Source organism: Myripristis murdjan, chromosome 4, assembly GCF_902150065.1.
Source record: "Myripristis murdjan chromosome 4, fMyrMur1.1, whole genome shotgun sequence".
Lineage (NCBI taxonomy): Eukaryota > Metazoa > Chordata > Actinopteri > Holocentriformes > Holocentridae > Myripristis > Myripristis murdjan.
The window spans coordinates 8,249,534-8,277,521 of record NC_043983.1 but is presented as its reverse complement, the minus strand read 5'-3'; the positions used below and the strand labels follow the sequence as shown (position 1 = coordinate 8,277,521).

General features: G+C 40.5%; 2 protein-coding genes across 2 annotated transcripts; one reads left to right on the top strand and one right to left on the bottom strand.

The window, feature by feature from the left end:
• Positions 1–70: 70 nt before the first annotated feature.
• mfn1b (mitofusin 1b) lies at positions 71–16,583 on the bottom strand. The gene is made up of 18 exons (XM_030049682.1): positions 16,429–16,583; positions 15,717–15,874; positions 15,465–15,600; positions 14,955–15,117; positions 13,615–13,739; positions 11,776–11,884; positions 10,437–10,544; positions 10,088–10,241; positions 9,350–9,417; positions 7,556–7,677; positions 7,113–7,239; positions 6,287–6,391; positions 5,740–5,842; positions 4,293–4,519; positions 3,931–4,098; positions 3,429–3,625; positions 2,043–2,177; positions 71–973 (listed from the first exon to the last, which is right to left on the bottom strand). Exons 2-18 carry the CDS (start codon positions 15,862–15,864, stop codon positions 904–906), a joined length of 2,265 nt encoding a protein of 754 aa, XP_029905542.1. The 5' UTR covers positions 15,865–15,874; positions 16,429–16,583; the 3' UTR covers positions 71–903.
• A 2,711-nt stretch (positions 16,584–19,294) lies between these two features.
• On the top strand, positions 19,295–24,346 carry plaat1 (phospholipase A and acyltransferase 1). Its single transcript, XM_030049683.1, has 5 exons — positions 19,295–19,399; positions 20,423–20,472; positions 21,484–21,622; positions 22,574–22,842; positions 23,860–24,346. Exons 2-5 carry the CDS (start codon positions 20,446–20,448, stop codon positions 23,959–23,961), a joined length of 537 nt encoding a protein of 178 aa, XP_029905543.1. The 5' UTR covers positions 19,295–19,399; positions 20,423–20,445; the 3' UTR covers positions 23,962–24,346.
• The last annotated feature ends 3,642 nt before the right edge of the window (positions 24,347–27,988 follow it).

The window sequence follows — 27,988 nt, the reverse complement described above, 5'->3', positions numbered from 1 at the left end:
TTTCCAAAAATCAATATTCTGTGACATTTTGTAAGGAAAAAAAGCACCAAATATACACACAAAAACAAAATATTTTAAATAGTAACATATTTAATACAATTTGGGAAATCAGGAGGTATTTCAACTCACATTCAAGAAAAAAAGACAGTTTTACAAAGTCGAGATTGCAGAAATTCTCATATCAGGTCAGGTCCAATTGCTATAAACGACAGAGGACATTATAAAATACATGAAGTTATCAAAATATTTGTCTATATGGTATGGATTGTTCCAAAGTTGAACATGAATACAGCTCAAAGCAAAGAAAGACCTTCCCTTTGAATATTTTTTTTCCTTGCAGTGAATTTAACTAGTTCCTGATAATTCACAAACATATCTATTTTTTTGCTTTCTTTATTAAATATATATATTTCTACAATTTGTCACTAACTTACAGGCCTTACGCCTGAACAGGTACTTACTTTTACACTCTTATGCACACTCCAACTTTGTTTGAATCTCAAAAGTTAGTCTAAAAGGCATGTTCACAGTTAACACATCAGTGTGTAGCACCCAACCACGAGCCTTAACGCTGACTGTGATTTGAACACGGCCTTTCAGAGCGTCTTCATGCACCACATGTCCATGTTGGTGTTTGTTTTACAGGCAGTTTTGCTCTGCAGTTTCTTCACTGCAGCCCCTTGGTTTGAGTTCTACTTTACAAACATCAGGTTGGGAGGCGGAGAGGAAGAGGAGGAGTTGGACACAATGCTGTGGCTGGTGGGTCTCGTCTCTTTCTCTGTCCACGTTAAAACCGCGGCGAAGGAGATAAGAGAAGTTCAGGTGAGGAGGACCGGGCCCGGCGAGGAGCACAGACTCAACCCGAGCCCAGCGGAGGAGAGGTGAGGAGGAGTGGCTGCTGGATCACTGCTGAGGCTGTAGGTACTGGTTTGTGAACGCCTCCAACTTTTTCTCCAGGTCTGTGGCTTTATGTCTAAAGAGGAAAGAAGCACATTACACTCACTTGATTGAAGTTTAAGTTAATTTCTCCAAAATGGTAAATCCATATCACCCAGATATGTTATAATTATCCAATAATATGTACAGTTTCCAAACTTCTGCAAACATCTAACTTTACATCATCTGAGCTACCATTATTAGCAAATCCTGATTTGACAAACTTTGGGTTATATAGTTCCCTGGGTGTTATAAGTCCGCATGGTGGCTAAATATCCTCATTAGTGGCTCCATGCTGCCCTGGGCTGCTAATCCACAAGACTGTATTTCTACCTCTCCCTTCACTGTAAGAGGGCAGAAAAGCAGCTCCCAAAATGACACTTTTAGCACATGAACCAACACGCGCATGGATTATGCCAATTCTAAACAACAGTCCTGGTGCCCATTTTTTGAGGAAATTAGATAGCTATTTTCTTATTTTCCCATTTGAACTGGAAAGTAAAAACCCAACACTCTACCAAAGTTCAATTTTGCTTGAATCTGAACCTTTAAATATTATCACTGTATTTATCTTTAACCATTATTTCCCTGGATCGTTTGGCTTCACATCCATATCATTTGATTCCTACACACTTTCCTTTTCAAAATCCCATTTTTTTTTTTTTCAAAACTAAAATTTGTGAACTGGATTTGAAGATTTTGCCTGGTGTGCTGTTTATGTTCAAAATGGACAATATGGGTTTAAAAAAATCCTTCACCACAACAAATATCACATCTTTAGTGGGTCAAAGAAACCACATGAACAAACAGTAAAATTCATTTGAATGCAGGTCCAAAACTTTTCAAGACAAGGAAATGATAAAATTCCCTATCTATTTCAGACTTCCTACATTTGCCTTGGACTTGTGTGTATTTCCAGGACCGCCCTGCTTCACATTCACACAGCTGCACACACTTCACAGCTGCCCAGTAAAACCACACTACTTTTTGCTGACTACATTTTCCAAGCCGGTCCAGGGATTCATCTCGCCGCCTTCTCGTCTCTCACTCGCTTCTCTAACCTTCAGATTACCGCTGCCCTCTGTGACAAGAGGAGCTGGACTGACCGTAGGGTCTTGGAGCGGCTCTGGACCGTCTCCAGCTGCTCTATCTTGGCTGTCAGCTGGCTGATTTCTGCCTCCAGCTCCTTCTGGGTCCGGTCCACCTGCTGACAGAGCCGAGCAAAGGTCGTCGCCATCTCCCTGGCAACACAGAGGACACAGCGCCGCACCGCTCATTTATTTAGCTCCGTTACACAAGGAAAGACTGGGTGGAGTGCAGGGATGGTTGAGCCAGTGGTGTGTGTGTGTGTGTGTGTGTGTGTGTGTGTGTGAGAGAGAGAGAGAGAGAGAGTTTTACTATACATAAGGGAAATTATGGGGAGTCAGGCTTTGGAGGTGAGCAACGACCACTCTATTAGATGATATAAAATATTTTCACATTGTATGTCCACCACTTTAAAAGGCATTTATCCAGGTTCAGAAACACTTAATCTGCCATATCACAATTTGTGATATTCAGTGCATTTCAAGTTATTTTGTGGTGAAGTATTGTAATTTACATTTTTGGTGTACTCACTTTTCTTCAACCTGCCTCATCAACTTTTACATCACTTCCCCAAATTACTTTCAACAACAAACCACGAAGGGGCACGAAAGGTGGGAGCAGTCTTGTCGACTGTTGTCTGATATCTGTGTCTCTCTTTCAGTGTATTTCTTCCCATATGATCATTCAGTGCTAAATGTAGAGAATGAAGCTCTTGCTCTTTGATTCTGAAAGAATAACACCTAAACCTGAATGTTATCAAACTATCTATCTACAACTGCTATCAAACACCACTCAAACTGCAGTAGAAATATCTCAACATGATGTCACATCATCTACATTCGGCAAGATGTCCATGAGAATAAGAAGATTACACAACTGGAAAAAATCTGGACAAAGAAATGCAAAGTACATTGGCATTTTGGGCTGGCCAAAACAAATGGGCAACATATGGACAAACTCAAATATGATATCTTTGACTGTATACCAGGATATCAATATTGTGACAATATAGTATGGATGGACATCGATGCTTTTATAAGATATTTACACACAAGAGATCACTGATAAACAGTGACAGATTGATCAACAATCAATAATGAGGATATGATGCTATATCAGTCTGATAAGTTCATCTCTTGTACTGTAATGTAGTCTTTAAAACCACAATATTACAATATTCAAAATCCAAGATGATATCTAGGCTTATTTCATGAGCAATATAATATCAGCCAGCCCTATCGCCAATAGTTATTTTTTACAGTTTTTTAGTTGTTTAGGTTGGATTTTTCCCAATACTTTCTTTACTGAACATTCAAACATTTTGATTACATACACGAGGTTCTACATAAATTATTCAATGATATTTAGCAAGTGAATTATTTTTGCTGAGTGGAGTGGGGACTTACTGTTGGACCTGGTGGCTACAGTTTGCGCTGGTGAAGCTGACGATGAGCTGCAGCTTCTCAGTGGCGTAGTCCACAAACTGCCGCTTCAGCGAGCGCTCCTTGGCCTTAGTAGTCCAGGTGAGTCTCTCATACAGGTACAACAAGCCGTAGAGTGTTGTTGACAGGGCAATCAGCCTCCAGCCCAGCGTTCGCCACACCTGGGACACACCACAGGCGGTTAAAAACTGAGCTATATCAGTGCTGCAGTCAGGGGGATGTCTCCTAATTGATTTTGCAGTTCAGTGTTTGTGGTTTTAAAGCTAATATTGACTTTGCACAGGCGCAAATTTGATCTACATGCTTATTTATTTGTCATTATTTATTCAAATATGCCAACAGGAGGGGGTGGTAGTGACAAAGCAACCACTGAGACACTGGTATTGTAACCACAGATGCATGGGTTTAAGTACATTTTAAGTTTGAGTAAAATTGTAAGAGATTTTCCACTTTTGAGGCAACTCACCACTCCTCCGACGACGACAACGCCCATGGAGGTGCGAGAGGTGAGAGTTGCCATTGCCACCATCAGGTCTTCCTGGGTCATGATGGCATTCTCCTGGTTGGGCAGGGCAACAGTGGAGGAGGGTCCCGAGGAGGGCGTGCGGGCCAGGGGCAGCGCTGGCCGGGTGAACTGAACAACAACACAAGGCAAAGCTCAAATTCCACATAATTCTTTAACTATATATGAGTTTTGTTTGTTTTTCACCTACATACATAGTGGCTGTGTAATATAATTCTGAACTATGCCACATCACTCCATATTTGGCACAATAAAAAACAAATATATGATTTTTTTTTTTTTTTTTCACAATTTCCAAACCATACCTGGAAGTTTTGGTCCACCAGTTTAAGGGCTGTCTGTGCGTTGGCAGGACCCAGGAAGCGGTGGACCAAAGCTGTCCAGCCCAGGGAGAACTGAAACTCTATGTTTTCCTGGAAGTCACTGCAGAGTGTGGCACAGTTCAGGTCATAGCTCAGATCAAACTTCCGGCTGGGCACAAGCATGTGGATCTGGCTCTGGACAGCAGAGGGAAGTAGAGGGAGCATGCACTCTGGGAAAAAAAATAAAGAAACATGGAGCATGTGTGTTACAATGGAATTATTTGTAGTTTCCTCTCAAACATTGTTTATGATGTCTTAAGTCCTCTTGCTGTATATTTATGCACATTGTGTTTTACTGTCATAGCTGAATTGACGCTCAATCACAACACACTGACATGGAGCTTCAGATTCTGTCATGAGTATTTATGTGAATATTAGTAGCCTGCAGGGAGTCACAGTAATAATATACAGCCTGAGTAGATACATGTCTGGTATCTGATCCTCATATGGGCAATCTTGGGCGGTAGCTGAGAATGTAGTAATAACTGAAAATCTAATCATCAAATAATCATCTTCACAGATCAAATCAGTGACAAGAAGGCCAGGCACAATAGCCAGACTAGTCACAGTAACATTCACTTTCCTGCAAAATGTGGAACAAAACTAGGCAGGAAAGGGGTCTGTAGTAAATTTCATTTAAATGAGCCATTTCCTGCTCCACTTATCCTCTCCTTGAAATCACACCACCATTTCATAACAGCGCCTGGGGCCTGTTCATAGAAGGGCGCATTAACACCTCACCCAAATCACTGTCACTGAGCACAGCTTGCATGCGTGCCTGACATAATGACGCATGAGTAGCATGATGTGGCATGGGGTGATGCCATTAAGCGAGATGGGTAAATATAGCAGGGCACTGGGTGTCGTAAACCATCGAGTGCCCAAAAGGTTTTGTCTATCTATAGCAACTCTCTCTGAATGAGAAATTGAGTGAAGACACAATAACTGAACTGAACAAAGCTGAGTTAGGTTCAATTTCAGCAGAAACCATAGATACATACATTTTTGTTCCATGACCACCTAATTTAAGTACAGGAAGGAAAAGGTTAGAGGACAAGACGATTTCAGACGACTAATGGCTCAACTGAGCTCACAATAATTCACAAAACATTCAACAGGATTTCTGCTTCATGACTCTGTAAAACATGGAGAATAAAAACAATAATAAGCAGGATTTAAAACAGGATAAGGTCAGTGCTATGAACTATAAACCTCTGAGCCACTCAGCACACAACATATTTCGAATGAGTGCTGATCAGGAGAAAATTCTAATCCCTTACTGACAGTAATTATTAAATTTAGTTTGATCATCAAAGGGAGGTGTAGTTAAAGGGAAGGAGACAACTTCTTGAGGGATATTTTGTAAACTGTGTGTTTGCAGTTAGGTTACCTATCATGTCTCTCTGAGAGGCTTGAACAGAGGCGTTGACGGCGTTGGAGCAGCGGAAGGCCAAGTTTTTGCCCATGCCCTCCTCCACATGGGACAGGAGCTCCTGTTTGCAGCAATAGGGGAAAGAGGTCAGATGAAAACAGTCAACGTCAAAAAAACAGAACAGAATGAATGTCACTCCTGGAGTTTCTGACAAGTACCAGCCCAGATGAACCGCTTGCCATTAGTGAGCCATGCTGTAACTGACCTACAGGTGTGCATAAACTGATTGCCACTATCAGGCCAGTCATGTCGGCTGTATTGTATCAGATAAAGTTAAATGATACTAACTGCCAGCAACATTTAATACTGTGATTTCTACTTCTGGAGCAGTTACTGTAAGTCATCAGTTCCAACTGGTTAGTCCCTTCACTGTACTTCATCCTCTCTGTTTGTCCAAAAGCAAACTATCACTGACCTCGACACAAGAGGGCGCTGTCAACACCACTGTGACTGAATCACAAAAACCTCCCACAACGTTTTTACAGTTTCAGGTTGTCCTACTTACTGACTTATAGATCTTGAGGACATGAGGTGAGGGGTGGAAGTCAGCGTGGAACTCGTCAATGATCACGTTGAGACGGCAGATCTCCTCTCCCATGGCGCTGGACACCTGGACAAAACAAAGTCTTTAGTTATTTGCCAGCTACAGACAGCCACCTAAAGACTGATCAAGCCAAAAAACTAGTAAGGTCTGGTCATCATGTCAAAGTGAACATCTGCTTTTATACAGTGCAGAGGTCATCAGTCTTAGTTTCCCCTTCCACAAGGAATACTTTTTTAGTTTCTAACAATGCTGTTTACTTCAGTTTATTTCACATTGTGCATCTGAGCTAGGGAAGCACAAAATATCAGTGGCTAATCTACTGAGCCTCTCATAAATGAGAAAATCAAACTTTTCCAATCAAACTGTTCCAATAATGGAATTTCATGCAATAATTACATACGATAATGTGAAGCCGTTTTTTTAATCAATAGCTGTGCCATCAATGTTCTGTGCCATTACATTTTGGTCATTTTGGGGCCATAACATTTTGGTCATTTCTGAAAAAACTAACAGTAACTCTCATGTGAAAAAGTAGACATAATGAAACTCTTCGAACTATAGTGCATCATGCTTAATGTGGGGGCTCTCTAGCCATAAAAGGTTTTCTCTTGAATTAACATGAACAGCATGCTGCTTGTGAGCACTTTAAGAGGGAAAAAGATAAACATTTGATGAACAATGTCAGTAAAAATGGCCTTTCTTACAGGAATAGGCAGGCAGGGCTTCAGTGGCCCTCTTAAGGGACAAAAGAGGTAAGAGGCTTTCCATTGGTTGTTCTCTACATTACCTTTGTTTCCACCTCTTCACTGATGGCCTTGATCTTCTTCTTAATGTCATGAATCAGCAGGTTGAGCTGGTTCTTGACAAATTCCAGTCGGTCCATCTGATACTCCCTGTCCTCGAGCGCTGCCACTCTGCAGCCATGCCATACCAAAAGGAAATGATGTCATGAACCCACAATAATGACTACAGTTTAACAGCCTTTTCAAAAGATCCAAAGATACAGACATTTGATCTTGAGTTGCTTTTTTGTAGTTACTGATGTTATCATCCTTTTTTTTTTTTTTTTTTTTTTTTTTTTTTTGTTAATTTAAGTACAATTTTTTGCTTGTGCCACTCTTGGAAGCTTCATAAAAGATGAGCCTCAAGGTATCAGTTTCATGAGAATCTTCGAAAACTCATTCTCTCCTATTAAAAGAACAAAACAAAGGATGGGAACAGGACACCTACCTCTTCTCTGCCGCCTCAATGTTGATGGCGTCCATGATGCCCTTGACTGTTTCAGTGATCTGCTTGGCCCTGATTGTGTGCTGCTCAAACTTTGTTTTCACTGCTGACTGCGAGATACACTCCTGCGAGGCCATAACACACAAGTTACTGTGACGATTATAGGGGCTGCTGCCGCGAGAGGGACAAACAGTGCACAAGACAGACACCTGCTACTGCAACTTAAAAAGAGAGCGTGGACAACACAAGAGCGAGAATGGCAGCAGCAGTGTGTGTGTCCTGTGTCCCGCAAATTTCTGCAATGTCACAGTAATGTGTTGGTGAGGCAACATCCAAATCATACAAACATATAATGCAAAAATACAACCAACAATACAAGCAAAAAGAAATAAGACAGGTACTGTGTATGTAATGTGAAGGGGTGTGTACAGAATTGTATTTGATATTCATAAAAAAAAAAAAAAAAAAAACTAGACATATTTGTTGGACAGTACTGCTTTGTTTTTCTGTGACTGAGGTGACAGAACACACTGGCCCATAAAGAATTAGTAGATTCAGAAAAACAATTTGCAACCTTCATATGCTGCCTGTCACTTAAGGAAAAAACTTAAGTACATAAAAATCCTTGCTTTTAAGCTCTAATTCCATTACCCTGCACTTCTCTATGATACATGCACTCTAGGACCTTTCCCTATTAGTTTTTGCCTATCAAGCTACAAATCTAGACATAAGGCTATTCTAAGTGACTGAATTTTGAATCCCTCTAGATAAAGCATGTCAGCTGAAATGTAAAATGCGCATAACTGCTTAATAAGTTTAAATACTGATTATGCCAAAGTCATCTTTGTTCTTTGATCATTTTACTTGGATTTTATCAATTATTTCCCCTGCATGAAACAATTGTTTCTTATTCTAATTCTATTCAAAACTATACAACTATTAGTTATTTATTCTAGCCAGTTTAAAACAAAACAACCAAACAAGATGAAACAAAAAACATTAAAAGCAAATCACCAATCATACTTAAAAAGACAGACAAAACAAATGAAAGTGGAACTGAAAAAAATGGATGTCCTCGCCTAAGTAAATCTAGACTTCAGCAATGAAGACGCAGGTTGATGGAAAAATGCACAGTGACTGGTCTAGGGCTGTGGTGGGAATCAGACTGTGGTTGCACGGTTCGAGGAGAGACACAAGAAGTCCGACATGGTATGAAGCTGAGGCAACCCACAGGGTGGGGTTACAGAGGCAGAGTAGTTACCTGGATACACTAGGAACTTCTACTGGTAAAGTTAGAAAAAGGTTTGGGTTGCTTCCCCTCTAACTCAAATTCTTCCATTACTCAACAGACACATGACCACACTCCCATACACATGGAGACAAGAACACATACAAACTGGCTTCATAATTTCACTCCCCAACTGAATTTGTAACCTGCCTAAGTGTTTTTTGCAATAAGAACAACTGATTATGCAGCGGTTGGCTGCCTGTCAAACTGAGATGAACGTCCTCACCTCTCATACCACTGTATGCTACTGCCTGTAGCCATAAAATGACAAGAACGATTTGCCAAGCTCTTATCATGTACCAACCTCAGTGGTTATCACCCTGGCCTTGTCATCTGAGTGAACTGCTGTGTCTGGCATGATTTGATTATACACGGATTTAAGCTTCACTTTCTTTTGTTCAGTCCCTCCGGACACAGACAGGAAAGAGATTTCGCTGAATTTGAGTAACAACAGGAAGATATGGGGACAACAATGACTGACACACATACACACACACACACACACACACCTCAAACCTCCTCTCAAAGCTCTGGAACTCCTTTAGTCTTTCCTGGAAGCCCTCAGCCAGGGCGCCACCTGTTGGATGGAATAGTCACATTAGATGTAAACACCTAACATTACAAAAGTACAACAATGACGCACACATCAGCTGTGACACTGACATACGTAGGTAAAAACAGTGCAAGGTGAGACGTGTGTGTTTTTTAGCATCAGTAAATTGCCCCAATTTTGTGGATTTCTAAGTGTTCACCTACAAAAGAGCTGCTGTAGAAGGAAAAAAACAAGATGCGATCCCTGAGCACAATGCAGGAGGAGAAGGTGCTAAGCTAAAAACAGTTCATTAAAAGGTCACAGACAGCCAGCTGATTAATGAAGTGGTTCGGTGGTAACATGTGAGCAGTGGCAGTCACAGCCAAAGATGATAACATACCGCAGTCTGATAGTTTTATGATTTGGCTAGGGTTAGGTAGGTGTTATTTGGAGGAGGAGCACACAATTAGAATAACTGACCACTCGCTCCATCCGATTTGACTTCAGATTCAGTTCTGTATGGTCTAAGTGTAACAAGTCAAGTCAATATCTGATAAAATGTATGGAGGTATGCAAGTCCTACTGAACTTATGTGCTCTAAAAGACATGTGCCTTTCCCTCTAAATGAACATAATCATAACATATACACATACGCAACGTTTTCATTCTGTCCCTGCAGCACAAACACAAGCTTAGCCGAAGTCGCAGAGCTCACCGGTTTCGGGCATGCCCTGTGCGCGCTGCATACGGGAGTTGAGAACCTCTTTAGCTGAGACAAAGAAGATGCGATTGGGCGCCTGCTCGCGGTCCACCACCTTCAGCTCCTCCACCAGGAAGTTGACACAACGGTCCGTGTGTTGTTTCCTCACCTGGAAGAACATGTGATGCACTGTGTTGTAACATTACTTGAATGTTTCCGCAATAATGAAACCCCAAATGCAAAAGCAATTTAAAGCATCAAAACACAGCCAAGAGCCAGGTGAAGACAGTTACATTCTGCACATTTAGAGACAATATCTTAGCTATCAGACAATATTCAGCCAAGAGATGGATAGTCGACTCACATCTTCCATGTACTCTGGTTCGTTTGCCGAGGCGTCCCAGCGGTTGTTGAGGATGAAGATGTTGGGCTTCGACAGACGCTCGTTCACTTTGTGGAAAAAGTGCTTTTCCTAAACGGCACAAAGAGGGAAGAGAGAAGGGTGGCTGCTGTCAGTGATATTCAAACAGTGTTTAAATCAACACAAATTTTGTTTTAAACCTACATGATAACAATTTACCATCCTCCATTTTCCAAGAAACTGCCTGATGAAAACACTGTAGGTTAAATAGAGAAAAGGCTCCTAATTTGTTTTTATTCACATTTGACACACCAAGCCTGCATATATGTACATGTCCTCTTTGCCAGCTTCATTTAGACAGAGGGAGTAAAGTGAAGGTTGCTGTAATATATGGAAAAAATATGAACATTGTTTACACACATAAGCAGGACTGAATCTCTCAGTGGAGCATGAAGCTTTTCTGTTACTTCAGCATGTTTAATATCTAAACCCATGCATGGATAACCTCAAAGCCTGGGTTCATTTGTACTGAGCAGTAATGTGGGGAACGTGTCTCCTTTCCCTTTAAGAGCTGAGGCCGGGATAAGGACTTCTGTGATTGACTGTGTGTCTAGCTTCACATAGCATGAATGCCTGAGCAGACAGAAACAAGAGCAGGGCCTGTGTGTGTTGCTGTATCACAAAGGAGTCAGCCACATTCCCTGAGCTGTAACAAGCTCAGGCTAGGACACATCCACAATGGCCCCTTCAGTATAAATAAGTGCATAATTTGTTTCTTGTCCTGTTGGTTAATGGTAAGAAAAATATCAAGTAAAATGTCAGTGGGCACTTCTATCAGTGTTCTCAGGTCTCCAATAATCACACAAATCTCTGACTGACAGCACTGATTGGACAGATCTGCTGAAGCCAAGATGGCCAGCAGCCAGCAGGTAAGACAACAACACGGGATCATGGCAGAATCCCTTGCTCTGGCAGCACGTGCAACTCATACCAGTGACTGAACAGAAGGGTCAGTGACACTCACGGTTACAGTAGAGGTTCCTGCTGGACTGCCAGTCCAGAACAAGTGAAACATAAACAGAACCTTTGCCACAGACTGCTATTTATTTATGTGTGACAACTTTCAGTGGGAATGGCTGACTTGCTTTAGTGTGGTCGAAGCATTTACATGTCATCATTTCATGCAGTGTTAATACTAAATTACACTGAAGTATTATTTATCTGTTGTCACCTAAGGTACTGTGAAGATGAAGTCTGGGTTTCAAGGGACTTCAACACTATCCACACAGTTTAGTCCAATGATAAATTCATGGAGGAGAGTCACCAGGCATGGGATTATTACCGTGTTCATAAGTGTGGATTCAGAGTTGGCCACCAGAACAAAGACATCAGCATCCAGGCAAAACTTGTCAATCCAGCTATCCAGTTGTGAAGTGACGTCTGTTCCTGGGCTGCAGAGAGAAAGAGAGGTCAAAAGGTCAAACTTGAGATAAAACTGAACATCTGACTCAAACCTCTTCAGCGGAGACCATTTTCAGGGGGATTAATCTTTCTTCATAAGGTTCATATGAAGAACGGAGTGCAGTGAAGGTAAGAAACCAACTGTTTACTACAGATTACAATAGCTCACACATCTGAAAATTCACAAGCTATTTTTACCTTTTCCAGCAAAAAAAGGGTTTTAAAATAATAGAAGATGCCTGGGAGCAGATGCTGATCTCGCTTACAGTTCTCATCAGACCCTCTGGCAACCCAAACATTTACAGTATACATAGGTATTATGGTGGCTAAACATCATAATGTATTATGCCTGTGGATTCTACAGCAATGTTACTGACGATTACTGATACTGGGAAGTCAGACTACAGTCAGTTAAACAACGTGTTATGTATGTACACACTCTGTTTCAACTTCATTTTCTGGATTTTCCCCTCTCACACAGGAATGCTGAATCATTTAACATTCTGTCAATATGTTACTACCATCTGTAAATCTGATGGAGTAATGTGAATAGCTAAACAAAAGCACATCTGATCTGTAAATCTAATAAGGTGGTGAGTCAGTGATGCATCATTGCTCAGCCTGCCTATGTGCTGAACTTCTGTGGTAAGCTGCTGTAAACTGCAAACATCTGTTAACCTGTCAATCTGTCAGTATACAACAGTGGCAACTCTGTCATGCCAATGGCAGAACAGTATTAGCTTGATGATAACATAATACCTTTTCCTTACACATATTTGTTGTTGAATCCTTATCTATATCCTATTGTTCGCTGCTGAAATGACTCTCCACAGAGACTGGGTACATTTCAACTTTGGGGATTATATCAAATATTTTCTACCCTGATGACGCAAGTCTTAAGGTGATAGCTTGGATTCATATCCATATAGTCTCATTTGGTGCGCTATGTGAGTGTAACACCTACACCCATGAGAGTGTGAACTTCCTCGGGAGCGTTCTTCTCCAAAATGAATTAAGTAGATAAACAGGATTTTAAATGGCGACAGAAACCTGACCAATTGTTTTGAAGAATGCTCCGTCACACATGTTTGTTTAAGTTTTAGTTTCACTTTCTTCTTTCTCTTCAGCCAGCTGATTTCCAAAATGGTGGATCTGTTTTCAGCTGTTGCGCCACTGCAGGGTGACACAGTGTCAGAAAAAAAGTTTGGCCATTTTTGAAGCCAGGGAACTGAAAAGAGCAATGAAAATGAAACCTAAACAGGTGTGTGTTGTTGTGTGTCCTTAAAAAACTACTTTTCAGTTTTGTGATGCTGTTAAAAATCGTGTTGTTGTCCAGTCTGTGTCTATTTCATTCATTTTGGAGTAGTACACTCCCAGTGCAGCTCTCGTTCTCACAACAGAGAACACCAAATACCACTAAATACCACGATATGTGTTAAGAAGTCTAATGTCATTATAAAGGAAAGAACACTGCTTTTAGCCAGTGGTTGACCTGGAATGACTACAGTTGAAAAATTAGTCCAATTCTATATTATGTATGGCATATAAATCTTAACTAGGCTATGTTAGACTATATCCAAGAATAAACTTGTACCATATGTAAAATAAATGACAGTGGGTCTACGTATGTCAACATAAAACGTGAAAAACATTTAATTCCCAAAGTTTCATCTCATCGATGCCCCCATCGTTTTCCTGATGTGCGCAGCAACCCTGTTACCTGTCGACAAGCACCAGGTCGTCTCGGAGCAGAGCGCACTTGGTCTTTGGCCAGAAGACACGGACCAGGCAGCCGGCGTCTAGGCTCTCGTCCATGTGGAGCGCATGAGCCAGCTGGTTCACCGTCTGCAGGAGCGGAACAACTCTTCATGAAATAACTTCCCATTAACTTGATCATCATTTCCTGCTAACAGTGTTATAATCCTGTTCATGGAATAAAATGTACAGTAGTGAGATAAAGGCTACCTATCATTATAATAATGTATTTCATCCTGTTATTGAAACTTTTACAACGTCATTATGTTTCATCAAATGAAATCCCACAATTTTTTGCGAACTTTATAAAAATCATTACACTATTCTAATTCAATTTTTTGTTAATAGATTATTACATTAAAATTTGTAAAAAGTGACTTGCACTCCTGACTGTTTCTGGTAAAAACACTGGACTGTTTAATCTGATGATATGATAAGACAATGCCAAATAAAGATAAAGTAAAGGTAAAATAATGCCACAAGCTGATTCCACCTGTGCCATACTCTTATTCTTTTCAACCCATGTCAGCTCTAGCTGGTTCAAAAGGCTAAAGTAAGGATAGAGAGGATGACCTTACACCAGGCGTTTCAGACACCTGATACTACAGTAAACATCCTGCATTACTGTAGCAGGTCAAACACGACTGCACACTCAACTAATATTCACTTGGTTTACATACAGTATATTGGGAGTGACCATATTATCTGTCCTGGGGAAAATAATATCCGCTACCAGCTCCACAAAATGTTGATTGAGTTACTTCTTTTGTTTTTCTACCATGCACTAAAAATAACTCAGTTTACATTTCCGTTCGCTGCCTCTATATGCATCAGTGTCACATGCTACTTGAGCAAATCAAATGGCACACTTTTCCATTCAAGTGCTCATTTGTTGATGTGGGATCCAGCTTTCGTATCGATCATAAGGAGATTTACTGTGGCTCTGGCTCATAAACCAAATTAATTTCCTGCCTGCTCATGTCCAAATCAAACACAGCTACAGTGAGGAGGAGAGAACATTATCAGCTTGTATCTTCAATCACATGACCAGTCTGTACAGCTACACAACCACAGCCAATATCCTAAAGCCCGCCAACATCCCCCTGCCCTTTTGACCTCAATAAAAACACAAACTCCAAACTCCATGCTGATCAGACCAGACAAACAACAGAGGGAAATGTCAGGAGGGGCAATAACACTGTAAATGGGTGACAATTATTTTTAGCAGCAGAGCTCAAATTAGTGCAGACAAACATTGCCTGGTAAAATATATTTTAAAATAACAACAACAACAACAAAAAAAACCTTGATGCTCTTCTCCTCATCAGAGCCCTCAGTCTTGAGGTAGGCCTTGTCTTCATCAGTGCCCTCCACACTCAGGAAGCAGTTAGTGGTGTGGCCAATGCCGCTGGGCAGCACCCGGTCCCTCAGCATGGCATTGATCACTGTGCTTTTCCCATTACTCGTCCTAAGGGCATACAGCATAATCAATGACTTTACATGTAGCCTAATAATTTACCTTTATTGCAAATTAAACTTCACATAAACAACCCAATCAGACCAGCGCAACATAACTCAACTATTAAAGTGATTCTGTCAAGCATATAATAGATTGTTCAGGTGACTAAATGATTATGCCTCAAGGACACTACTGAAAATTAAAAGAGTGCGCCTCATTTATGTTGATGAGGGTTGCAGTTACATATTGATTACCTCATCTCTATTCACTCACTGGCATCAAGCAAGTGTTAAAAACAAGGTGCTTTCAAACAGGGCATTCAATGAGTGTGTCTACACCGGACAGCATGGACTTACCTGCCAAAAAAGGCCACCTTCATGTGTCTGCGCGACAGCACCTCCTGAATAACAGCTAGCTTCTCGGCATATGCCTGAATCTTTGCCTTTTGGTCCTGGCTTGCAATGTTCTCCAAAGCTTTATTCCCATAGGTTTCTGCCCAACAAACACAATGAGATGCTGTCTCCTCTGACATTTACAAGGAAAGAGTTGACCCACAACTGACAATCAAAAAAAGGAAAAAAAAAAAAAAAAAAAAAAAATCCTCTCACCTTCCACAAATGCTGAGCTTTCTCTCACATAGTCCAGTAGTTGTTCAAACACATCACTGATGGTCTTCTTGGCCACAACAAAGTGCTTCAGGGGAGAGAAATCCCCCCGAGCTGAATCCGTTCGTCTCAGGAGAGGGGCTGAAGCCATGGTTTTTAATCTGGCAGCGAAAAATCAAACACAGATATAGAGTTATGATCAGCATCATGTCATCCTGTCACACCATCAGCAGAAAGCTACGCCGCTTGGCCCAAGATGGCCAGGTGATGTCCAAACCTCTCCAGCACAGCTTTGAATGGCAGTGCAAATCCATACTCTAATGTCAACACACAATCTGTCTGTCAAGTGAGGTAATGTAATTTACCAGTTACCTAGGCTAACGTGATTTAGCTGGAGGGGACGTTACTCAAGAGAAAACAGCCATTTAATAATCAGCACAGCTAACCTTGCTAACTTGTACCGCCGGGTCAGCAGGACAATGTGTCATTACTGCCACATAACTCCAGCTGCCTTTCGTTTTCACACGCAACGCCTTGGCACATTCACATGTATGGCATTTCCTAAGTATGATTGAGTTAGCTGCGTTAGTTGGCTAAATTTAAACTCATGTGTTTGATAAGGACTAGCCGCATGTTGAGAGCCAGCGCCGCCGCTAAGCTACAGGCAACGCGGTGCCAGGCTAACACTAGCATAGCTGAGCTGATATTTCCTCACCACAGTCCCGTGAGAGTCCGTGTCCTCTTTTCACAACATAAATAAACCCGTCCAGCAGCGACAATCTCCACAATAACCTCTGAAAGGTTTCTTACTGACAGCCTACCTAACCCTCTGTTTGTGAACGTTATCCAACTGCACCAGTGTCAAGTCTCTCACAATGTACACAGCATTTCCGATCATGAATTTCACAATAATAGCAGAATCGCCAAAAAAGTACAGAATTGTCTTTATTGTTTAAGTCCATGTACACTTACAACATTTTAGCATTTTAGTATTTATAACATGTGTTAAATTAAAAAAAAAAAAAAAAAAAAAAAAAAAAAAGGAGTGACCAGAACAGAGGGAATAAACAGTTTAAATAGTAATAGTAAAATTACTCAGGTCATGAAGTGATTTAGTAAAAGTTCTTTTACATAATAAATAATAAATAAATGTATAAATATATGAATGAATGACTAAATGAATGAATGAATGAATACACTTATTTGAAGTTAAAAAAAAAAAAAAAAAGCTGTCTGATGTGAAACAATTTTCCCAGTACATGTTAGTCCAGCGTGAAAAAAGAAAAAAATCTGACTAAAAACTTTTGAAATTTACATTTTCCATGAATCCATTCAAAGCAGGTTAAATTACATTTTTGAGTAAGTACTCTAGTCATTCCAGTGAGGTTAGAGGTCTACAGATCATCACTGAGGCAGCAAAAAGAGAATGTATTGAATCTATTGAATGTATTGAGACACAAAGTAATAGATTGAAAGAAAGCAGTCTGTGTAAAAAGGTGATCATATGTATGAGACCAAACATGCAGTGAAGTAGATGGTGGGAGGGTCATGGACAAATTTCATGAAACTGTGTTTTTGTGTCAAAAAGTAAGATAAACTATTCTACAGTGGAAAAAAAAAAATGAAACAAAATACTGCAGAGCATGTGCTCAATCTGTTATTCTCCGTTCCATCACCCTATTGTTTTTTTTTTCAGTCATCCATAAATGCATTTTTACTTCATCAAACTCTGGTACCTCCCTCTAACAAAACATGATTCCTCCATTGTGTCCAGTGTGAGGTATCTCTTATTCTTACACCCTTCATATATCATTCGAGGTAATGAAAATAGTAACACGACATGATAATTTATCTTTATCAATGAGTTACCAACCTTTTCCAAATTTCCCAGTCTTAAGTGCCACCTAAATGTTACTGAAAACATTTTTATATTGATCATTTATTCAAAGATTTTTAACAAAGTATTTGATCAACGTAATTCAAATAAATTTACTACACAGTAAGGTGCATGGCATATATATTATCATAAGCAACTGCCTCATAGAGTCTATTTTATTGACTGTTTCACCTTGTTGCTGTATGTGCTGTAGGTTAGGACGATACAGTAGTAAGTTATGATAAAACTGATATTCTCCTTTCCAAAATGTAATTGCCACCACATACTCATACACAATCATATTAGTCTTAGTATCAGGCTATAAACACCATCACAGATGTAATGTATTTTGAAGGTACTTGGACTAACTTCCGGTATGTTTCTAGCTGCGTGCGTAAAGTTTGACGCCGCTTCCAACTGCAGTGAGGACAAAGGGCGGGGCCAAGTGACGCAGAGGTTGGCGGGCAGCAGCCAATCAATAAGCAAAGAATGCACTCAGCCCCAGTGGTCCATGTTCCCCAAGTGTCTGTTCCCCTTTTTGACTGAAGACAGATATAGTTTACTGTGATAGAGCTGGCTATAAATAAAAATAAAACCTCTCGCACACAAAGGTGGGATTATGGAAAAATCCAACTGCACAAAAAAGCCTCTGAAAAGGAAAGGAAAAAATATTGACCACCCAATTTGATCCAAATAATCACTAAATAGCAGAAAATCAGATTTCATTGCAGGTATAACTGGCTGTTTGTATGCAGCTGGGGTCAGGAGGGGGGATCTCCATTAGGCTGCATCAGTGGCAGACAGCACTGACACTAATGTTTCAGTGAAGTCCAGCATCAGCAAACTGAGTCATCAGTCTGACATCTTCACTGGTGTCTTGAAGAGCAAAACATTTTGAGACAAAAGAGGACAACTTGCACAAAACCTCTGGAAAAGATTATAGCAATCCTAGAATAAACATAGGAAGGAAATTCTACAGTCAGACAGTCTCTGCCACCCAGTAACAGGAATCACATGGAAAGTTATTAAAAATATATATGTATACATTATGAGTATTCATATACTCTATGTGTGTTGCATATTCTATTCTATGGATATTTTGCAGATATAATTCATTATACAGAGAGTCTATGCAAAGGTTCAAAGGTGAAAGGTTTGTAGATATTCTATAGAAATATTTTAGTATACTTTTTTTTTTTTTTTTTACTCTTATAAGGTATGCAAAGGTTTTTCTTATATTCTTTGAACTGATCCTTTATTTTGTTACTTGTTGTGTTTTATTTTTTGAAAAATCCAAATTTCTCTAAGTGCTGTGAGGTCTAGATCTATCTGTCTATCTACAGTGAATATTAAAGTGATTTTCTGCCTCCTGTAGGTCTGTAGTTGTATTTGAACTCAGTATGCAGACATCTATGTGACATATCTGAAATCTCATAGTGTTTGAATGAATTGAGTCCATATGCATTGCCTGTGCGTGCCTGTGTTCGTGCCTATTCAGAAAGCTGTGTGGTTGCTTGTGAATGGGACTGTACCAGATAGGAAACGCCTCTCTCTCTGTGTTGCCTGGGTAATAGTGGCCCCAGGGAGACTGTCATCTGTCAAAGCACCGGGCACTGAAACACCTCGACCGGGACGTCCAGCCTCTGGTTTGAAGGACTGCAACAGAAAAATACGGGGATACTTGCTTGCCAAGTTGTGAACCAGGAGAAAATATATCTATTTTCGTTTCTTGCTGTGTTTTTCTGTGATTATGTGCGGATTTATGATGGAGAATTAAAATGGTGAGGAAGAAAAAGCTGCTGGTGTTTGAGTAAGTATTGCTGTTGTGTGCAGTTGCTCTGTTAAATCCTCTGACATGGATTAATTTAATCCTAACTCACCTATAACCTAACCAAAAATCACTATAAAAAATATATAATCGCACAATAGGGACTTACATCTTCTTTTTAAAAATCCAGCACTGCAATATGCTATCACTATAATATTCCCACAGGACATTATATGTAAAAGTTTTGGTGTGGCTGTACTGTATCCTTCTAAAATCTATTGCAGGGTTGTTAAGGTTTAATAAGGTGTAATGCTTTCCTGTCATTGTTTCTATGCTGTTAGAGTTTATTCATCAGTAAAATAATATGTGCCCTCTTTTCAGCATGGCTTCAGCATCATGCATAAGTGATGAGATGGATATAGTCGTTTGCTCTCCTAGGAGGATATAGATTTCATCTCGTCCAGGTGTAATTCAAATCTTGCATAGGCTATGGCCGCTATGCTATTAATTGAAATCCTTGAAACCTGATAAAGTTTTCACTATGAGATTATCAGGGGTGATTCCTTGGATTATACCTGTGTTTGTGAATTAAGAAGATTTCACTGAATTTCAGTGATAAACATCTCCATTCTTTTTAGTTTGTCTAGGATTATTTCCATTTGAAACAACCTCGGCTAAAACTATTTTTCTCTCAGTTTCCCCATTATGTTGGTGCTATTGTGGCAGCGTGTGTGGCACAAGAGCCTATGTGTGTATTGTCTGCGTGTGAGCTGCCGTGTATTGTCTGTGTGTGAGCTGGTGTGTATTCTCTGTGTGTATATGTGTGTGTCTGTATGTGTGCCCTTTACATTGTACCATGCTATCCAGCATTCTCTCTCTGTCTGGGAAATTTAGCGACTCGACTCAAAGAGTGGCATGCCACAAAGTGAAGGTGCACAAAGTTGAATTTCTTTTTGAGAGAGAGTCAGCAGAGCATCGTGTTGTAGCACCACATGATGGACTACAACAACAACATGGAAAAATGGACGACTGACAAAACATCCCATCTTCTTTTTCTCTTTTTAGAATTTGTGGAAGCATGATGTGGGATGGATAAACAACAAGGAAGCTCTACTGTAAGTAGACCAAAAGGTTGTTGCTGTGGCCTGCAGTGAGTGGTGTGTGTCGCTGGGATTAGAGAATGTGCATCTGTGTAATGGTCAAAAGGTCTGACCCTGCTGACCCCCCTACAAGGGAAACACCTCAGCTTGTGTGCATGTGAGGGTGAGCAGGTATTCTCCGCATTGTGGGGACATTTTTCTGTTAACATAGCAACTTGTGAGGAACATGTGCCTCATAGGGACAAAATCCTGGCCACTGCAAAAATAAATAAATAAATTGGAATAAGGGTAATGGTTAAGATTAGGCATGAGTTGGTTATGATTAAGATTAGGGATTAGAGTAAGGCTGTCAAGAATAAATGCAAGGTAATACAATGTCCCCAAAATGGAATGATACAATGATATGAATTCATAGCATTTAGTTTAAGTACATTTTGATTTGATTTTACTTCAGTTTAAGCAATAACAGTCCATGAAATCTTTATATCTGCGGTGTTTACAAAGGGCTTAGTAGAAAAAATGTTGAAATGCATGACAGATTTTAAGGCTTTTTCGGCACTTTTCCCTCCTTGATATTTCAACAGACATTTCTGGAGTAAAAGCAACTCCTGCTTTTTCTTATATTGTCTGTGGAGTTTTAATTCCAGCTCTGAGATCATGTTTTCAAGATGAACAGAGACATCGAGCTTATCTAGATTTAAAGAGAATGTCAACACTGGCAGAAAACCTATGCTGCACTGCCCTCTAGGGACTGAAACGTTCAGGCATGTCTGGCCACACCCAGTCATGGCTGTAGCTGCAGGTATTTTGCCATTGACTGCTGTTAAAAAAACACCTGCTGCCCAATCACTGACTACATGTGGTCGGTTAGACGTGCCACATGCCTGAAAGTTTTAACCCCCAGAGGTAAGCGCAGTTTTCTGCCTTATTTGATTTAGTGTGGAGTTACTTTTTTAAAAAATATATATATATCATGTAGTTCCAACTATAGTTTTTAATTTGGGAACATCTTGTCTCTCTTTATAGATGGCCTCTAATGACCCAGACCCTCTTGACCCCCCTTGTGACCCCCAGCCTGGTGACCTCATCGAGATCTTCAGACCAGCCTATCAGCACTGGGCTCTCTACCTGGGAGATGGTTACATCATCAACCTAACCCCTGTTGGTCCGTATGAGTAACTCAGTGATATGTAATCAGCGGTGACAGATTTTGCATCAGTTGTTGTCTTTTTCAAATTGGGGCTTTGATATTTGGATAATAGACCCATCTTGGCTGGTCAGTGTCCGGTAGATCAGTTTCTATTCAATGAATGGGTTAGGGCCTAAAATGGGTTTGGGACCTGCAGAGAAATGGGAAATGGGTGATGTTATATTGGGTGGCCAGGCTTCCAGTAGTAAAAATCCAATTCATTTCCCTAATTGCAGTGTTAAGTGGTCTGTTTGGTCATTTCCTTCCCTTGGATGGGCTGGAAACTCAAACAAATAAGAACTGCGTTGAAATAAATTAGGTCAATTGAAAAAAAAAAGTCAAAGATATAAGACTGGGTACTTAAAAACATTAGGACATAAATCAACTATGAATTCCAAATGCACTGTTTCAACACAAAGCCAGTGAGCTTCAAATTTGGTTGCCCTCACTGGTGAAGCTACAGTATATATACACCTTATTCAATGATTTCTACAACTATGGTGCAGTATTGTGTTCCTGATTGCAACTGATATGGAATACAATATAATATGAATTCTAATATATATCAAATATATTGGAATTCACGTTGTGGCTGTCGCTGGCGTCTTCACCATAGTATCTGTGATTTCTTGAAAACTAAGTTGCAACATGTAGTGGTGATGGTCATAACCAAACCCACACTATCGTTTAATTATCCAGGAGACCCCTGTGATTCAGTGTTGGGTAATGTTGTGGTTACAGTCACTTCCAAATGGGGAAATTACCTCTAATACCTGCATCTCTGCATACTACGCAAATCTATGACTACTGAGTGTGGAAGTCCAACATCTTTGAGCATTCGCTTTTGGTTCTTCTCAACAACAAAGTATGAAGAGTGCTTTCAGTGCTTCTCATCTGCAACAACCGGCTTTCCTTCACCCCCCCCAGACGAGAGCCAGGCGGCTGCCATGTCCAGTGTGAAGTCAGTCTTCAGCCGCAAGGCGGTGGTGCGTATGCAGCTGCTGAAGGAGGTGGTGGGAGGCGATTCGTACCGCGTCAACAACAAGTACGACGACAACCACACACCGCTGCCCGTCTGCGAAATTATCCAGCGAGCTCAAGTCCTCATTGGCCAGGAGGTGTCCTATGATCTGCTGGGGAGTAACTGCGAGCACTTTGTCACCCTTCTGCGCTACGGGGAGGGGGTATCTGAGCAGGTCTCTCACTCCTTACTATGTTTCCCTCTCTCAACCTCCTGTCTGGCTCACCAGGGTCAGATACTAACAGACCACAGGGGCTGATGAATGCAAAATTCACCGGGCTGTTTTTACAACAGAATAAGACTTTTAAAGTGATAATTAGTTGCCATTTTGAGGGCCTCTTGTCACCTTAGTTTGATATGTTTCCTGTTGAAATAGGTTGTTAGCGTGGGATTTTACACAAACAGGCATCTTTCAAAAGCTTGAGCCAATGTGTGAGTAGTTAGGGAGAAAGGCAGTTATAAGAAAAATGTAATAAATCCTTTGGCATTCATTGTTAAATATGTGGGTATTCTGCCATGTATAAATAGCGAACAAGTTGAAATTCTGACTTTAAATTTTGACATTAAATGACTATTCATTTGCTAGAGAGGCTGCTGAAAGTATGTTTGATGCGTTTTGTAGTCTTGCTGTGGAATTGCAGAACTCAAAATAGTCAATGGCAAAGCTACACTAGGCAAGAATTTTATGTAACCTGCAGTCATCTTATCAACCTAAATAACAAAGATGGGCTGCAATAAAGAAGAGTGTCAATCCCCATGAACTTAGACTTTGCAGATTCATCCTATTTGCCCAAATTGAATTTTAGTGTCAGGTATGGTCACTTCTCCTCCCACAGGCGATGGTGAATTGAAACTTAAGAGTGAAAGATAAAACTATCTCCTAAACAGCAGTGAGAGAAAACTGGACTCTGCTGGACTTTTTAGGTTCTGAACTTCAAATTTTACAGACAGCCAGCTCTTTCTGTTATTTGGACCGGTCAGCATGCAGCAGCAAGAAACAGAATCTTTTTTTTTTTTTTTCTGGCTCCCACTGTGCATTTTGATTTCTCAAACATTTTTGTGGACTTGTTATTTCTTATGTACAAGCATCTTCTGAAAACTGCAGTATTTGCTTGCGTTGTTCTGAACTCTGCTGCTCCTGCACACTGATCTTCAGCTGTGAACCTGCTCTGCTCCTGGTTTGTGTCCACAGGCTACGCGGGCCATTGGGGCCATCAGTTTGATGACGGCTGCAGCCAGTGCCTTCTCTGTGCTGGGACTGATCAACACGCGATCCAGAAACAGGCCCTTCTGATTGCTGCCTTCTTCTCTGTAGGATGCTGTTTCCCAGCCTTCATGTGACTACTGAGTAGGGCTGCACGATATGGACAAAATTTCATACCTCGATATTTATGCAAAATGTCTCAATAGCGATATAATATGACTATGAGTTCATACTCTTCTGAAATTTTAAGTGTAGCAACAGTGAAAATTGAGCATTCTTCAGAAAATAGCATCATAACACCAAACTGACATAGAAATGGACATAGAAAAAGCTGTTACTTCACAAAGCATTTTTTTGATCATAACAGAACAATCAACCCTAAATTTGATATCGCTGATATGTTCATATCTACATAACAATATGGTAACAATATATTGTTCAGCCCTACTGAGTCATGTTAGCAATGACAAAAAAATTACATCCAAATGTTATCAGTCACAACGCTTGCTTTATTGCATATAAAGTGGAAAAAATGTTTTAAAAAAATATTAATAAAAATGTATGCATCAAATGATTGTGTTGCTTCTAAAATAACAAAGAGGCCGAAAAGGTAAAAAATTGGTTTCTTTTCTGTAAGTGGTATAGTTTCAGAAATCATCAGGTTTATCTGTCCGAAGGTTGTGCAGGAATCAAGCCTGTACAGGTTATTTTAAAGATGTATTTAATGATGTATTCAATTACATTAACTAGTTATCACATCAAATTGGTGGTAAGTAACATAATCCAAATCATAATTACTGTCTGAATTTCCTGCACACCCAACTCACTGTTGCTACTGGCTGGGCTGCTATGTATTTGTGATAGAGTGAGTTCTTTGACTCTGACAAGCTACAGAGTCAAATCGACCCCCATGCAGTGACTCTAGGACTTGAGACGTCTTTCCAATCGACTCTTTCTGTCTGTTGATTCCATCATTTTGACAACGCTGACTGGCCAGATGCTATAAGAGGTGGGAGAGCAGTGTCTTGAGTTGTCTGCTTTTGTCTGCATGTCTGGTCTGATCACAGCCTAGGCACTTTCTACATGAATCAAAGAACTGATTCCAGCAATTCCAATACCATGCAGGGTGACCAGATCCCAACAAACCACATATGGGACAAAGAGAATGTTTATGTGGAACAAGGTGGGACATGTCACCAATGCTGAGATGTAGTCTAAAATTTTGATGTCTATCTAACTCTAAATATAATATGCTGGGCCCTCAGCAGTTTGCATTCAGAACCAACAGATCCACAGAGGATGCCATCTCCACTGCTCTCCACTCAGTCTTCACTCACCTGGAGAAAAGCAACACCTACACCAGAATGCTGTTTGTTGATTTCAGCTCAGCTTTCAACACAATCTCCCCCATGAAGCTGATTGGAAAACTGAACACTCTGGGCATCAGTACCACTCTCTGCAACTGGATACTGGACTTCCTCACAAACAGACCCCAGTCAGTTCGGATTGGCAGTCTCTCCTCCTCCACTCTAGTGCTCAACACCGGAGCCCCCCAGGGCTGTGTGCTCAGCCCCCTCCTGTTCACGCTGTACACCCACGACTGCAACCCCCGACATTGAGAGAACTCTATTGTGAAGTTCACGGGTGATACCACCATCATCGGCCGGATTTCCAACAATGATGAGTTTTCATATCGGGAGGAAATCAACCATCTTGCAGAATGGTGCACAGAAAACAACTTACTGCTCAACGTCAGCAAAACCAAAGAGCTGATAGTTGATTTTAGAAAAAAGGAGGCAAAGACACACAACCCTGTCTACATCAATGGAGCTGAGGTGGAGAAAGTGAGCAGTTTCAAGTTCCTGGGAATCAACATAACAGAGAACCTGTCATGGACTTCACATATCTCTGCCCTGGTTAAAAAAGCTCAGAAACGGCTGTATTTCTTAAGGAAACTTAAGAAAGCAACATTCCCACGCCAAGTTCTTGTCAACTTCTACAAAGGAGCGATTGAAAGCATCCTGACTGGAAACATCACAAACTGGCATGGGATGTGCACGGCCCAGGACAGGAAGACTCTGCAACGAGTGATTAAAACTGCCCAAAACATCATTAGCACCCATCTACCAAGCCTCAGTGATATCTGGGAGGTGAGGTGCCTGCACAGAGCCAAAAGATCCTAAAAGACAACACCCACCCCAGCCACAGCCTGTTCACCCTGCTGCCGTCAGGCAAAAGATACAGAAGTATTCGCTGCCGTACCACCAGACTACAGAGCAGCTTCTTCCCTCAGGCTGTGAGACTACTAAATGCACCATCTGCACTCCTCCATGTTTAATAATTTTATTTTTTATACAATCAATTAATCAGTCAAGAGGGAACCACATTTTAATTTAATTATACAACCTCTTCTATAATGATCAATAAACTTCCTTGTATCCTTGTATCCTTGTATAACATCTATGCTTGCCCTATGGACTATTCAGTGACAACAAACTATGTATGTTACCGGTTAGGCCTTTAGCATTCAAAGGACTTAACAAATTTATTTTATCTAAATGCAACTTCCCCAACTCCCATGCTAAGTAAATAGAGCAAGTATAAACAGAAGGTAACATCTCTCAGTTCTTATGGTCTTATTTGAATGTCTGCATGTGCTCATGTATTCCCTTTTTCTCTCCAAATAGCTGTTAGAAGTGCAACACTGAATCTGACTAAACTGTACATTAAAACTGAACAGACAGGTCGCTGACATGGGATTCAAGTCATGGCCTCTGTTCTTTCAACTATACTACATGGGTTTTAACAAGGCTATATGCCATATAAAACTGAAGGTGAGTCCAGGAGAGTATATTCAAAAAGAAAAGTAACGCATTTAGATGTATCTGCTGCACAGTGTGATAAACACAGAGTAGCTGCTCTTACGAAATCTGTCTGCCAGCAGCTGTTTAAGTGTTTTATAACTGTGACGAGTGCTGGATTAATGCTGTTTACCTTTTCAAGTGCTTTTTCCACCATATGTGGCATCAGACTTTCATTCAGTGGTTTAAAACTACTAAATAATTCACTTATACTACACTTACACTTATATTTACTTACACTATATGGAGAAAAGTAGTGGACCACCTACACAGTACACCTACAGCAGCTTTTATGACATCCTAGTGTAAATCCATAGGCATCAATGTGGAGTTGGTCCCCCTTTGTAGCTAGAACAGCTTCTACTCCTCTGGGAAGGCTTTCTGCAAGATTTTGAAGTGTGTCTGTGGAAATTTTTGCCCATTCATCCAGAAGAGCATTTCTTAGGTCAGACACTGATGTTGGACCAGAGGACCTGGCTCGCAATCTCCATTCTAGTTCATCCCAAAGGTGTTGGATGGGGTTGAGGTCTGGGCTCTGTGCGGGCCAGTCAAGTTCTTCCACGCCAAACTGAGCCAGCCACGCCCATACCCATTTATGGAGCTTGCTTTGTGCATTGGGGCTCAGTCATGCTGCAACAGAAAAGGCCCTTCCCCAAACTGTTTTTCCACAAAGTTGAAAGCATACAATTGCCCATATAATGTGGATAGATTTAGAAAATATTGTCCCGCAGGAAATTTGTTTTCACAGCCTGTTCAACACAGGAAAATACAGATAATCATACTGGAACATTCAGATATACATACAGATAAACATAGGGGTTCAGGGGAAGGGTGGTTTTAATTTTGGGAAGCTCTAGCACTGAGTGTAGCCTAAAACAGAAGCTACTTGTCTCAGTGATCATCTCATTTGTTTATGATAATTATAACAAGGAATCACAATTAATTTAAAGCGAAATTGAACTTTGTTAGAGTGTTGGGTCGTATAGTTCCCTGGGGGCTATGGTATTGGTATTGGTATGGGTATGGTATTAGGCCACATGGTGGTGAAATATCCTCATTAGATGCTCCATCAGCTGCTAATCAAGATTATTGTATTTCTATCTCTCCATTCGCTTATAGTGTGGCAAAAGCAGTTCCAAAATATGAGTTTCAGCACATCAATGAACATGAACAAAGCAGATTATGCCAACATAAAAAACTACAACTCCAAGTAATTTGTAAAGGAAATTAAATGTTCCTTTTCTTCATATTTTTGG